Raw genomic sequence first — 15,912 nt, 5'->3', positions numbered from 1 at the left:
AACCGCAACGCTGTCAGGACTCTACGGGACACTGATTATCGGCCGTAGAATTATATTACAACTCAGTGTTTGTAGATGGGAAACGAGGATTTTTTTTACAAGAGGAACAAGTACTGTAAAAAAATCAATAAATAAAATTTACTTTATAATTTATTACATTAAAGTTTTAATTTTGCTTAATCTCTGACCCCTAGCTCCCTTTCTAAATGTTGCCATTCAGGCCAGAAAGAATACAGTTTCTTTGGTAGTTAAGTATTTTGCGTGTACTTAATTTAAAAAAAATAGTTCAATTTTCAGCATATTTTTATGTGGTATTATCCTTTAATATTCTTAAGTGAGTTAATAATTGCGGAATATAAAATAATGAAATTTTAATTAATAATAAAGGCAGCATGATTTGTTTAGCTGTGGCAAAATTCATTCATTTTAACGGCCTCGTAGCCTAGTCGGTAGTGACCCTGCCTACAAAGCGAGAAGTCCTGGGCTCGAATCCTGGTAGGGGCATTTATTTGTGTGTTTATGACAGATATTTGTTCCGGAGTTAATGTTTTCTATGTATTTAAGTCAGTGCCGGATTAAGACATTTTGGTGCCCTAAGCATTTCTAGACCATGGTGCCCCCTCATCAAGATTACATTTAATTTTCTTGGTAAATTGAGTGACGTTTATTGCCGCATTACTGCTGAGAATAGAATTTTCAATCCGTCACATCATTTTATCACAGAAATTGACAGTACTGCAGCAGTATTGTTCCAAGAGTAGGTAAGGTGAAGTGTAAGCAAATTCGAAGACCGTGCTTCGCATAAGTCCGGAGGCCAAGCCAACCATTGTCCAAGTGTAAGCGAAGACGTAAGACATAGGCCGTATTCTGCACAGGATTTTGCAACCTCTAGAGCTTTCCTGCGAAGCTCATTCATGTGAGGGCAAAGGCCGAGCTTCAGTAGGGGCTTAACCATTGGCCATTGGTTCTTGTCAGAACAAGTACCAATGGTCACAAATGTCTTAAATAGCAAATTATTGTTTACGAAAACGGGACTTAATAGGGTAAGTTTTAAAATTACCTCTGACCCGACGTTTCAAGGACGGCGTTGTCCCCATGGTTTTGGAGAAGACTGTGTAAAGTCGACATCATTATTTTGATGTTGGAGGTAATTTTAGAACTTAATCAAACGCGATTAAGTCCCGTTTTCTTAAATAATAATGTGTCACAATTAGGCCAATACAATTAGATTTTTTCGACCTAAAAATACGTGTAATCCGAGTTTGCTCCATTCCAGGAGGTGTGCATAAATGTTTCCTCTTTTTCAGTTTTTTTTGCTTGTAAATCGAAAATGGTACGTCCGGCGGAAAATTTGATCTAATTACGAGTATTATTAAAATTTATACTGAGGATCCGAAATGTAATTTAACTATGTTCTTGCATAAAATATATTGATTGTTTGATTGACTTAAGGTAGGTACCTTAATATGTATTCGTAGTAAATTGTAAAAAAAAGTCGACATTTTTTATTTTTGGTAAAATCATGTCAATAATCCGAAAACGCTTTCTTACCAGTGTCGGATCCACCAAGTGCTAATATAATTGATAGGGGGTTCCTTCTACATCGAGTGGTTTGGCAATCCAAAGAAAAAAATTATCTCCAAAGGATCTCACAATGTATGCACACACCTCCTGGGATAGAGCAAACTCAGGTTATACGCATTTAGGACCAAATAAATGTATTAAATCAATTTCCAGCTTGCTGGGAATTAATTCCTCAAAACGCTATTTTTGGATCTAATTTGATTGGCCTAAATCGTGAAGGTTGAAATCAGTGTTTTTAAAGGCAAAGTCTAAGCCTGAATGCGCTGAGCGTTCGATGAGGCGGCGCTTACGGATGAGGCCAAAGGTCGAGCCGAAAGAGGACAGCATGGATTTGGATCCATAGCCAAGCGAAAGTGAGGCAGTTTGCATAAAGTAAAAGGCCTGGCGTCGCATAAGACCTAACGCCGAACTGCAAAAGAGTGGCTTGAAATCGAACCTATGTAATCACGGTCTTCCTACTGCTCGGCCTTTGCCTTAACACGAAAGCGCAACTTGATAAAGATGCTTTTGTTTTTCGGCCTTCGCAGGGCCCTATATTACACTTTGATAATTAGGTCGCGGGATCGCGGCTCTGCAGCAACTCGGCCTGGCCGACACATCTGGTGTGCAAGAGAGCAAAATACGCTACAAAATCGGTAATCTACGTCGAGAAAATCGGTTGGCCACAAGCCCGACGGTAAGATTTTTTGGCCATGAGCTTTGATGGCCTCCGCATAAGGTTGGGGATGTGCTTAAATACGTGTCCTCACTCTCTTACGACCCTTCGTTATTAGATGGGTACATGCACACGTATCAAAAAGTTTCGTGTACATAAGTACTACACTACGACTACGATGCTGATGCAGCCTGCGCGTTTTTTTCCTACGATTTTGGTGCCCCCCTACACTTGGTGCCCTAAGCAAGTGCTTATTTTGCTTAATGGTTAATCCGGCACTGATTTAAGTATTCATCTGTATATTATCTATTATACTTATATATACCCACCCTTGTACCCACAACACACGCCTTATTGAGCTTACTGTGGAACTAGGTCGATTTGTATAAGATTGTCCCATGATAAATATTGTATTCCACTGTTACTTGATAGTCACTCTTAATAAAGAAAAGGACAGGTCTTCCTCGAGCTATCTCACTCGGCAAGCTTTTTGGTGTCGAGATCTAAATCTAGTTTTAAACACACATTTCCTAATTCTATGATGAGAATAATTAAAAACCTATTAAACTAGATGCACTGATGATTCAGCTTACTAATGTTTCGCCTTGACATTGGCGTTCTAGATGAGAACTGTATGTAGTTCAAGCGCTAAAAATAACAAGATAATGGTAAAATCGAAGTTTTAAACTCCTTGACATTGGGGAATCGGGAAGGCCACTGTGGCGTACGTTACGCACATCTACAGTCTACACTATATACACACATATTCAGTGTTCGAAACAAAGTTTACATTGAATTTGTAAGATTATGGTTTTTCCCAGCTATCCCCTATGGTAACAGATGGGAGATTTTTGTCCCACCAGCCACGACTTTTTTGAAAAGATGTCCTTCTGGAACCGGATAGAGTTGAAGGGCAACTTAATCGGATACTAGGTACCTATACACACGGGTTAAAAGAATTCGAAGGTTCTATGCATTATAGGTAAAGGTAATATAACTTCGAAGATCTGCTATTTCCATCACTATTTTGCTTTTTATATTGAAGTACAATAAATGAACAAAGAAATAGTTCCATTTCGAATCTTGAGGAAAACACCCAGCACCCGACCGTTCTACCCCATTTTGACTACAGACCCAATTTTTTTCTTCTTTTTAACGCCAATAAAAACTAGTGAATTTAATATTGTATCGAACTACAAAAACAAAGATAAGTATAGATAGATAAATGAAAAGATAAGTTTTTGTGCCTGTTAATCATCCCATTTGTAGTTGTTAAACTATTGTGTAGGCGTCTGTCTGTCAAATGTTAAGATCACGAATCAGATAGCCTTAAATCACTAGCTAGTAAAATTAAATTTTACTTGGGTTCTACTTAGTTCAGTGAATTCTTAAAACAAACTAAAAATATACTGATTTCATTAATTCTATCAATGAAGAGTGCAAATGGCAAACATGCAATATGAATATGACGCAAATCAGAAAAAAATAACGGCTTTGAACTTAAGAAGTAGTCATTCCAGTAGTGCCAGTCTGTTAATTGTCATACTTAGCTAAATTAGTTGCAAAATGTATTATAATACGTATTTCACGAAACGACATTTTTGATCAAAGATTTTAATTGAGTAGAATATGGCCCAAATGGTAATTGGACCCATATTCTTGGATTCACTGGAACCAATGCTTCTAACCAATTGAGCTATCGGGTGCCCCCATGGTCAACTCAGTGTGTTTAGAACATTGGCTCCAGCATAGCCAAGCTTGAGGAAGTGAAGATCGGACCATATCGATTACTATATGTTTACTTCAATTAAAAAATTTAGTCGACATCTAGGTTAATCGTCAGACACATATTTTCTATGCCTACACTCATTAAGGTCACAATAACTTCTATAAAATTGCAGATAGGTAGTAAGTATCCACCCTATTTGGTTTTTCTTTTAACTATCACTGTATAATTTTACTGACGTAGCTACGAGAGTTTGCATGTTTATTTACCTACACGAGACGATATGAAGCCGGAATATTAATCATAACTTGTCATAAAAGTCGACATTCGCATGATAAATCTTTATGGCTTTGTAGCTGTCATAAGAAAGTGCTACCTTAATCTTCCTAATGTTTACGAATCAAGGTCAAATCCATGACTAATTTTAAGCGACCTACCTCTAATGCTATACCGTCGGCGTCGGAAGTAACTTTAACGGGTATTTTTGGCTTTTATGATAGCAAAAGAAATAGGTACCATGAAGCTGTGGTCGAATGATGAACACAGAAGGTGCTACGTAAATTATTTTTGTCGAAATAGACTCGGAAACGTCACGTATCAGGCGTGCGGACTCGAGACATTTGCAAAATAATTTCGCACAGCATTTCCAGGCCTGTAATGTTAAATGAAAGTGGTCACGAACGTCTCATATCCGCCTGTAGCATCGTTCTTGAACTGTAGATCGTATTTCTTATTAGAGATTTTCTTTGGAGGTACCTATACCCGGTGTTTTTTTAAACTCCGTTTATTTCGGGGTATGGCTAAGTACTTTTAAGGAGACATAGTAAATTTACAAAAAAAAACTTTTATTCTTTTGTAAAAAGTAATTAAATGCTGCATATAGCGTCGTTAATATATCAATATCATTTCGATCTTCGATTGTTTGAGATAGTACTTGTGTTTAGTAGAAAATGCATAAACTCATATTAAACACTAATCAATGTGTAAACAAGCCCTAAGGCAAGTGTACACGTTCACAGAGGCCTAATTAGGTAAAAACACATTTTCTATTATCTCCGATATGAAGTTAATTAGAATACCAGTGTCTTTGGGAAAGTAACTTAATTTAAGCTCAGGAATGTACCCTTCAAATTAAAGGAGTTTAAAAAAAACACCGTGGATACGCTGCAAAGGAGTCGTTAGCCTCGTGTACTTAAAGGGACCCTCTTTCTCGGTCTATTTTGCTTTTCTATTTTCTAACCTTTATTGAAATGTACGTATATTTCAATGGCTTTGTAAAATGATATTTTAAGCTTTTATTTTAATTGGTCCGCGTGCGCGTCAACCCAGATTCCGGTATGTTTTATTTCGTACTAAAACGCCTATTCTCGTATCTGGCGTGCACGCGACGTTCAAGACAAAATATATTTATCACTATAATAATGATGCCGAGGTGATGCCTTATGCATAATGCTTTACATTTTAGTGCAAAAATAAAGGTATTTTGGAGCATACAATTTTAAAAATAGCAATCAGATTCGATTGGAACATAAATCTTCTGAGACTCTAATAATGCGTACCAAATATCTTCTGCTGCTGGCTGTATGCGCGTATACGCTAATAACATATATATACGGATTATGAAGGCTCAGTAGGCCTAGCACAGGAGTGGCGCGACAGTATCTCGCCCGCGAGATAGACTACCCATCCCTCTCTAATTAACACAGTGAGAAAAAGACGAGTAGTCTATCTCGCGACCGAGATACTGTCGCGTCACTCCTGTGCTAGGCGTACAGGTGTGACATATCGATACCTTTGTTAAGCCAACCCAAAGATATTAACATGTCCTTTACGGCAATTGAACTCAAAGGTATCGATATAATTAAACACTCAGGGGCTGTCAAGTAGAAAACTATTTTTTATAAATCGGTTAATAAATCGAATTGGAAGGAATAAGACTCAATCAATTCATATTTAAAAGCTATCTACTATAATTATGCTGAAATCCAGTCTGTTCGATTGCAAGTTCACCCCACTCATCACATTGTGCCGTTTTTGTATATTATTATATGTATGTATGTATGTACTTTTTTAATCATATAAAAACTATTTTTTTAACCCTGCATTACCTTACGATTACGAATAGCAAAAGCACTAGCCCTGAAAATGAATAATTACGGGCAAGCTATAAAGTGGCGTATCCAACTCATCAGAGTAACAAAGCATATAAAATATATATATTCAGTCAAGCCATTTCATACAAAATTCAAAATTTTAATTAGACATCCCATAAAAAAATTAATTTCGCGTCTTTTATACTGACAGTTTTATGATCGGCTATTATATTATATTAGTAACTTATTAATATACTAAACCTATGTTAATAACCATTGTATAATCTACTACATTGACTATTATGAGCATGTAGGCTACTCCAGTGCTATACATCGTGTTTTTATTTAATTCCGTTAACTCCAGAGTATGGGTAAGTACGTTTAAGGAAACGAAATGGCATAGTTAATTAAAAAAAAAGAAAATAGTTTTTTAAATATTTTTTTTTATATTTTAATATTTTTATAAAAAGTCAACAACTCAAAACTGTGACATATCAATGTCATTTCCAACATCAATCGTCCGAGATAGTATTTACGTTTAGTAGCAAATGTATACACACTCTTACTAAACACTAATCAATATGTAAACAGGCCCTAAGACAAGTGTATACTCTCGTGAGGGCCTTATAAGATAAAAATAAATTATTGATTATCCCCGAAACGGAGTTAATTAGAATACCGGTCTTTGAGAAAGTTACTTAATTTAAGCTCAAGAATGCAACCTTGAAATTAACAGAAATCAGAAAAAACACGGTGTATATCCACTTTTCCCATGGCTTAAAAAATGGTCGAAGGGTATCCATATCCACGCATCATGAAGAATCGGTGTCCCCTGCACCTAACAACAGTTATCCAATATTGTCATAGATCTGTTTATAGGTATACAATATTTATAATAACAAGTTTTGTCTTGAGGCGCATCATTAACTGAGCAAGTCAGATGATTTATTATAGCCGTTTTTAGACTGTATGCAAATCCTAAGTTTTGAATGTTGTTTTTGTTAATCGTATTACTATTCGGGTAGCAACTACTTAAGTAATCGAAATATTTAATTAAATGGGCTGTTATCAATTTTATCATACTAATGGGGTGGACTGAAAGTTGGATGCGAAAATAATTAGCCTCTCGCGTAGAAAATATCTGATCAGCCAAAATGTTTGAAATAGTATTTTTTTTATTATTCCTGATTTCGGAGTTGGTCCTTTAGTGAAATTTGCTCATATCTTCACTAAAAATTATCATCATAGATATGCTAATGGATAATGAATACTTGCGGAATATTGCGGAAAACATATTTTAGTTGGTTTTGGCCGTTGTACCGTGAATTTCTGCCGTTGATTATTGCACTATCGAACTCACAAAGCCACAACGGTTTGGTTTCTCATTGCTAATCGTACATAAACATGTGGCTGTGTGTGTGAGGCTATGGTGACAGCTGGCTTAGACTCCATCTTTAGGAATATTATATCTATGACTACATACGGTGAAACTGTATCTATCCAACAAATTTTATTGCAATGTGGCGAAAAAAATCGACAACAATATAAAAATCGACCGTAATAATGTTCCCGTTGCCCCTGAAAAGGTAATTTATAATTTATTCAGAAATACAGCCGACGAAAGATTTCCCGCAGTTTCCTAATGAAATCATGAAACTCGTTACTAATTCGCTACGGTGTGTATTGTAACGGATACTCGTAGTTGTTTGCCGTTACGGTGATTCAATTACTGTTTACTTAATTTTAATTGCTAGCTGATGTAAACGTATGAAATTTCGTGTTTTGGTCCACGCACTGTAGGGACAGTTCAATCTAAAATATGATAGGCAAGTATAATTATTATATGATATTATTTTTATTTTTTTATTATTTATTTACGTAAAGGTTTATTTTTAATTGAATCTTATGGGCATGGCAGTCGCGTAATTTTGACAATAGGTAAGGAACATTTTCTTTTAAAACGAATCAAATGTTATTTTCGTTTGGATTATTTTTAGATATACTTCTCATTTCAATAATAATAAAACTTTTTAACAAAAAAAATAACCGACTTCAGAAATTACCAAAAGCGCCATAAATGTACCTATAACATTTGAAGAGTTCCCTCGATTTCTCCAAGATCCCATCATCAGACCCCGACTTGGTGCCAAAGGGACCATCTCGGGGTTATACCCGTTCGATATAAAATAAATTTTTGAAAATCGGTTCACGATTCTCGGAGATATCAAGTAACATACATACAACAAAAAAATTCAGTTGAATTGAGAACCTCCTTTTTTTGAAGTCGGTTAAAAACACACACACACTCAACATTACAAATAAAAGATAAAAAAAATATTTGCGATGTTACTGGTGGTAATTGCTATATAACTGTTCCAAATTTTGTAAATATATGTCTATCGGTATCTGTGAAAAACTCATATAAGTAACCGAATTCCAAAACCGAAGTGCTTCGTGAACAAAGTTTAGCGCGAAGCACTAATAATGTTAATACAGCCACATTTTATAAGATAAGTTTAGGAGTTATTTTTATATTTTAAGCAATTAATATTATTTGCAAATAAAAATAACAATCGTCCTGACGAATTTCAGATTTAAACGCAGTACCATCAGTTTTTATTAAAACCTTCCTAAAGCATAAGCGCGTATAACATGAAATATTTCTAAAACCTCGTAAAACTTTTCTTGAAAATCACTTTCGTTCTTTCCTACTCGCGCCAAAGTTTACAAACACTCACCATGGTATGTAACTGTCAAACTGGCCGGTATCCGTAAATTATGCGCGTGCGATTCCCGTGCGGTCGCGATGTGGACTGCCGGGGCCGCGCGATCGCCTGCCTGAGCAGGTACAGTCATCGCTTTTACTGCAGTAAGATAACTCTAGGCAGTACAGGATATATGAAAGTACAGCTTAGCAAATAACAACTCAACTTATTTAATTTTATTATTCTGACTTCCTGATATGATGTTTTTGGCACTTAAGATCTTGGCCACTTTTTCTTTGGTATCTATATATATTACGGTATGTAAGTAATATGGCAGTAGCTGAAATAGCTGATGGACTCCTGGCCGCGTAGCCAACGTTACAATCGTTAACGCTCCGTAGCGTAGCGTAGTCATCTCTCTCTATCACTCTTCCATGTTAGTGCGACTGTGACAGTTGCGTTTCGTTCACCACGAAGCGTGAACAATATGCACGTTGCCTACGCGGGCAGGAGTTTGGGAGTTCATTTCTAATAAAGGTTTTTAGAAGTCTAAGCGCTAATTATTGGTAAAAAAACACTCTCACACACACACTGCATGTTATGAATCTATACTTATAAATGGAAAAGAAAATGTATTTAAGGACTCTTAAAAAGTACTAAGCATGATTTAACAAAGAATAAAAGCGTTACTGAATTTGTCTACAGCATCTCAGTGTATTTTAAATAAATCAATAAAAAGTATAGTCACTGTGTGTGCAATCATTTTAGTTGCTTACAGCTTAAATGTTAACGTCAATTAGGTATACCGTCATGGAGCTCAATATCTTCTTGAATAATTTAACATACTCGTATCAGTTGTATCGCCATAAGACGTAATAATGACAGTATGATGAGCGGGTTGCGTTACCGTTTTAAATCTGTAGTGTATATTTTTATCGCGACATGACGTAATAGTTGCATTTACGGGGCGCGGGAGCTGTTTACGTCTGGGAGGAGGACGGGGTTCGATCCCGGCGTGACATCACCGGGACAAGGCTTCAGCGGCATTCGAGTAACTTGACTTTAAATCCTATGGTGGTATCTATCAGATGGTGTGTTCCATACTCGTAGAAGGGAATCCTATTTGCCATAGAAAGGAATTGGAAATGTATAAAAATAGCCGTGGCAATTACACGCAACCGCAGACCTATTCTTGGAGAATGACCCTTTGGGCTTTTTAATTAAGTATCATGAACAGACCTTGAATTTTATTGAGCATAATTTTTTAACATGTAGTGTCCTATATCGATAAATTAAATTATAGATAGATTTCCCTAATATTAGTTATCGCTCCCAGCTTCGTTTGCAGAATTGCAGCTGTATATTGTTTGTAAGAATTATTTCGGGGTTGATAAAATTTATAAACTTTATTTAAAAAAAAGTACGTATACGTACTTTTTTTGTAAAGTTTACAATCGCTAGGTAAGAAAAAAAATATTACAAAAGTCCGTTTAAAATAAAGAACAAGGAAATTTTGTTATTATATGGTTTCATGATAATACTTTCAATAAAGTTATATTTTTACAAACTAGTAACGATCACCAGTAGGTATATGATAGAAGCTTCGATAATTGAAATTATCGTTATTGCAACTCCCTCCCTGTCAATAAATGAAAGAGAATTGCCTCGTTGCTCTGCAGAGTGCGGGACAGCTCCAACCCCATCCTGGCTACTTTAGCGGGCCGATAATACGACTCAACCTCGACGAATCGACTACGTGCAGACCCATTGTGCGACATTTTAAGTGTGTCATGCATGGCCGGTACCCGGCACCAAACACTTAGTTTTAAATCTTAATGTTACTAACCATTATGGACCATTGTTGACTATTGAAAAATAAATTAAATTAATTATGCCCTGTGCTAGAGGTATAATCGTATCACTATACCTTTTGTCACCGGCAATTTAGGTATGGCTGGCCCTTTATTATATCAATGTGGGCGCGTCCTCGTATATTGGAATTGATGATAGCCACCTAAGTACTCTGTAGGTTCCATTAATGTACCATGTTTAATAAAAACAAATTTGTTTCAGGATGACAAGGATGTGAGCTCCACGAGCGACGTGTCTGTGCTCCTGAGACAGCTCTGCGCGGGGCAGTCTAATAGCAAATTAAGGTATTTACATTTTGTCTTTAGGCAGGAATTCGATCCGAACTAATTGTCAATTTGATCTCATTTTTAACTTTAATAGGTGTGGTGGGTGTTAATCAAAAATGGCAGTTTCAACCCCCAGTTGTACTGTATAGAGCAGAAAAACTTGTTCTCGAAAAAATGCAAAATAATTACTATAAATTCGACCAGGATCCGGATCTTTATGATTTACAGTCGCCATCAGATATATCGGAGCGGCAAAGGTGCTCACAAATACCTATCTGAACACGCCTCTATTATTAAGGCGTTGGAGTGTGGAGGTGTATTTAGATATTTTTGAGCAAAGGTTAAATAGATGTGAGTACTGTAACGAGGGAATGCGGTCTATCTGTGGTGGCGAATATAAACGCTGACGTAGATTTCTGATCAAAAAAACTATGAAGGTATGAAGGAAGGCTTTCAAAAAGACTATGAAGGTTCCCAACCTTCATAGTACTGACAAGTTTCAAAGTTCAATGTCCCAGAAGCGAGGTGCGTGTGTTTCTTACATTCAACTTTGAGGCTGGGGCACCTACCGGGATTTAGAAGTATTTTGATTATTGACACACAACATTCACGATGTATGTAAGCGAAAACGAATACCGCCGGTTGAAAAACCAAACATCGTGTGTTTTGTGTGTCAAAAATCTAAAAACTCCCAAACGACCGTCTTGTTATGCCAGTTAATTAAATTAATACCTGGTTTGCACTACTTTTACGTATATTAATTTTTTTATATACTACGTCGGTGACAAACAAGCTTACGGCCCGCCTGATGGTAATCAGTCACCGTACCTATTTGCCAAGCCGCGTTGCCAAGCCTAACACTCCGCACGCTCGTTGAGCTCTGGCAACCTTACTCACCGGCAGGAACACAACACTATGAGTAGGGTCTAATCTTATTTGGCTGAAGTTTTTTGTAAGGTTCTGTACTTCCCCACTTCCCTCACACAAAGCGAGATGACATTTTACAGTGCCCATACCTCAATCTCTTCCTCAATACGTGAAACAAAAATAATACAACACAGTCAAGATAATAATCAACTACGAAGTGACTGGGCCGACATAATCTGTATATCAAAACGGCCGTTTTGACTGTCCCAATGTTATTTGTACCTAAATCTACGCCTATCTTAGAAAAATATCGCCACTTAATCGCTTTCTCCCGCCAATCGGATATATATTTTTTAACTTGATTTTAATGTGACTTGTTTTTGGTTGCCCGCGATACAGGCGTTGCCTAGTGCGGAGACCCCTGGTACGTCTAAACCATAAGTTGAAATAAAATGATATTTAATCTTAAGTATATAATATTGTAATATTATATGACAATTGTACACAGATTGACATAGTCCCACAATACGCTCAACAAGGTAGAAAGCTAGAAAGTTTATATTTTCACACCAGGTTACATTTATAATGTGTTCAAGAAATAAGAAGCGATTTTGAAAAATGCAACCCCTATGGGGGTTAAAAAGGGGATGAATGTTTGTATGAGGTCCAAGTTTTACTTTGAGCTAGGAACTTAAAACTTCGTAAAAAGACATTTTAATGAAATAAAAGAAAGTAATATCAGCGTTTTGAAAAAAAAATTCGCTTAAAGTGGTGAAAATGGGATTAAAAATTTGTACCGGGAACGATTTTTTTTGTGAATGAGGGATTTCGTAGAAAGTCACTATATTACAACACAAGAAAAGCAATTTCAGCGTTTTTAGGGTTCCGTAGCCAAATGGCAAAAAACGGAACCCTTATAGATTCGTCATGTCCGTCTGTCTGTCCGATTCTGTCTTAGAACTGAAACTCAAAAAATCTTTTTTTATCAAACCCATACGTGTGGGGTATCTATGGATAGGTCTTTAAAAATGATATTGAGGTTTCTAATATTATTTTTTTCTAAACTGAATAGTTTGCGCGAGAGACACTTCCAAAGTGGAAAAATGTGTGCCCCCCCCCCCGTAACTTCTAAAATAACAGAATGAAAAATCTAAAAAAAATATATGATATACATTGCCATGCAAACTTCCACCGAAAATTGGTTCGAACGAGATCTAGTAAGTAGTTTTTTTTAATACGTCATAACAATTTAAAAATTTTTTTTTTCATCAAACCCATACGTGTGTGGTATCTAGGGATAGGTCTTCAAAAATGATATTTAGGTTTCTAATATCATTTTTTTCTAAACTGAATAGTTTGCGCGAGAGACACTTCCAAAGTGAAAAAATGTGTGTCCCCCCCCTGTAACTTCTAAAATAACAGAATGAAAAATCAAAAAAAAAATATGATATACATTACCATGCAAACTTCCACCGAAAATTGGTTTGAACCAGATCTAGTAAGTAGTTTTTTTTAATACGTCATAAATGGTACGGAACCCTTCATGGGCGAGTCCAACTCGCACTTGACCGTTTTTTTTATAAATTCTACCCCTAAGGAGGTTAAACGAGGGTTGAAAGTCTATAACGGGAACGATTTGAGTAGGGTTGGGATTTGATATTCGTAAATTAGGAAGACTAAATATTATAAAGTAGGAAAAATATTTCTAGTGCCTTTGAAAATTATTTTTTTATACCCCCTTCCCCTAATAGAGTTAAAAAGGGGTTGAAAGTGTGTATCGGGAAAAAAATCCCGAAGTCGTGGGCAACAGCTGGTATAATATATAGCTATATATTCATAGAAAACATCCATAACTCACATCCTTAACACACGAATGGCTTTACCAGGATTCGAACCTAGGACCTCCTGCTGCCAGGGTCACTACCGACTAGGCTCGGAGGCCGTCAACATGCAATACATGTACAAAAATCTATTTTTGATTGTATACCTTCGAAGAATATATCATATATTTAAAAGCTAAACTAGGTGATACTGCACTGCCTGGAACCACATCCATAAAATTTTCATACGTTATTTTTTACTCCTATATCATTAAAGATACCGCTAATTCGCATAACTCGTCAAGCGTAATCTTCCGCCTTTATGAGGACCTCGATATTCACACCTATCACCGGATCTCTCTCTCACACAATACCAAAAAAACAGAGGCGTCACATGTAGTCACACCCACGTTACGCCTTATTAGTTTGGTGAGTAATTAGTGTCGCCAGGTGCTATATTTGGGTAAAGGATTAAGTGCTAGTCATATAGACAGTTAGTATGGAAAATAACAATATAATTAGACGTGTTCGAATGAGATTATACATATTATTGGTTCCGTATAGATAAGAACTTTATATGTAATAGATATACATGACCTTGAAATTTGGTTGATATGTCAAGCGCGGCGCGCGGCATTCGTGGCCACTACTCATGCACTGTTAATGCTTGAATGGAGACCTAGGATCTTCGAAATATGTCGCGCGAGTGACTAAAAATAGCATAATGGTTCATATTTTCTTCAAATGTTCTAGAACAACTACATTTTGATGTCAAAATGATATTTAAAAGACGTAATTTTGTCATAATTCGCTGGGCAATACAGCAACAGGAACAAGTACCATCGAAATAACAGCGCGAGCGATGACAAAATGGCATCATTTGATGTATTACCCACGTATCATTTTGAGATTAATATGTTAGTTCGAATTGGCCCCTAGATTTTGTAGTTTAACCTTTAACCTTTGACCTCCAAAGACTTCAGCCCAATATCAACCTTCGTTCATTCTGACAAGGTACACGATGACGCGCCGCACACGATAGGTGCAGCGTTCAAAGGGTTAAAAGAGGGTGAAAACGGGGGCGGACCTTCGTCTCAGGAACTAGTCAGGATAATTCCGGCATCATAGGTGGGACAGCAATATATTAAGCGCGTGCGATAGTCTTCGTTGTTATTTTAGTTAACCCTTTCAATGCTTTACGTTATGACAAAAAACGTCACTTACACACACGGGCGAAAGCGAGTTCATGTAAACCTTACTTGAAAGTGTGAAGGTTACTTTGAAATCGTACGCCATGTAACGACGCCTTTAAGTGCTCTTGGCGTTCAAAAGGTTAAACGGGCCTCTCATCACTTATATTTGTTTTGCTTACTGGTTAAAAATATATATCCTGCTACAGCAGTTGCCGAGCCCGGTGACAAACAGACGGCCTTATAAGGCACGACCTAGTAATAGAGTTCCGTTTATATATTTATGGGACCCTAAAAAGGATCACTTTTAAAGGGGTTTAATACAATTTTGATCACACTTACTCGAAAAAGATCTTATTTCATGCAGGTGTACTGAAGGACAAATGCCTATTTTGTTCCCGCGGGAGTTTTGTGAAAAAAAGCTAGAACTCCCTAGGGATTTATAGCTTTTTTTTATAATGTCATTTATTCATACAAACCAAGTAGCATAAATGAGTTTTACTTTTAAAATACTGACGATTATAATTGATTATTTTTGTTTATGTATAAAATTAAATAATTTGATTAATTTAACAGCCGTTTAAAATATCCCATTTTCCATATAATCTGACCTGTTTTCATTGCTCTGGAACTTCATAACTCTAATAACAGTTGTTTTCTTTAACAACCAAATTTTCTCACGTATCTATCGAAAAAAAATTTGAATGTCATTTTTTATGGCTAGTTTCTTCGATTATTTTATACACCAATTCTTGGTATTGTTGTTTGTGATAATTTATTCGTATTATTTAAGCGGATCGGCTTGCTGCTATCGCGTTTATCATTAGGTAATCCTACTGATATCGGGTTTAAGCATTCCGGATAAGATTTACCCGTCCTTTTATTATTAGTATTTAAGCAAGATCAATGGTTCTTAACAATCGGTCTGACCTAGTCGGTACGGTAGTCGCCGATAGGAGCCGATGGCCCTGGGTTCAAATCTCAAGGTCATTTAATTTTATTGGTGTAATGAGCACAAATGTCTGCCATATATGAGTGTTTTCTTAAATAATAATGTTTAGGTACAGATTTACTAGTTGATGAAAATTTCCAAAAAGTTGTAAAAAATCTCGGAAATTTGAGGAAAATTTCACA

At 36.3% G+C, this 15,912-nt stretch overlaps 2 protein-coding genes across 4 annotated transcripts in view; one reads left to right on the top strand and one right to left on the bottom strand.

Annotated features, from left to right (window-relative positions):
- Positions 1–8,929, bottom strand: part of LOC133524070 (transforming growth factor beta-1-induced transcript 1 protein) — a 39,404-nt gene extending 30,475 nt beyond the window's left edge. Inside the window, exon 1 of the mRNA XM_061859876.1 lies at positions 8,797–8,929. Coding sequence (XP_061715860.1) covers positions 8,797–8,799 — 3 coding nt within the window. The 5' untranslated portion in view covers positions 8,800–8,929. The remainder of the gene's footprint in view (positions 1–8,796) is intronic.
- LOC133524059 (uncharacterized) overlaps positions 1–15,912 on the top strand; it is a 73,242-nt gene that overhangs the window by 45,437 nt on the left and 11,893 nt on the right. For all 3 annotated transcript variants that reach the window (XM_061859853.1, XM_061859855.1, XM_061859856.1), the window contains exon 17: positions 10,837–10,919. In XM_061859853.1, the coding sequence (XP_061715837.1) occupies positions 10,837–10,919 (83 nt within the window). The remainder of the gene's footprint in view (positions 1–10,836; positions 10,920–15,912) is intronic.

This window comes from Cydia pomonella, chromosome 13 (genome assembly GCF_033807575.1).
Source record: "Cydia pomonella isolate Wapato2018A chromosome 13, ilCydPomo1, whole genome shotgun sequence".
Taxonomy (NCBI): domain Eukaryota; kingdom Metazoa; phylum Arthropoda; class Insecta; order Lepidoptera; family Tortricidae; genus Cydia; species Cydia pomonella.
The sequence above is the reverse complement of the archived record's forward strand: the minus strand, read 5'-3'. Positions and strand labels throughout refer to the sequence as shown.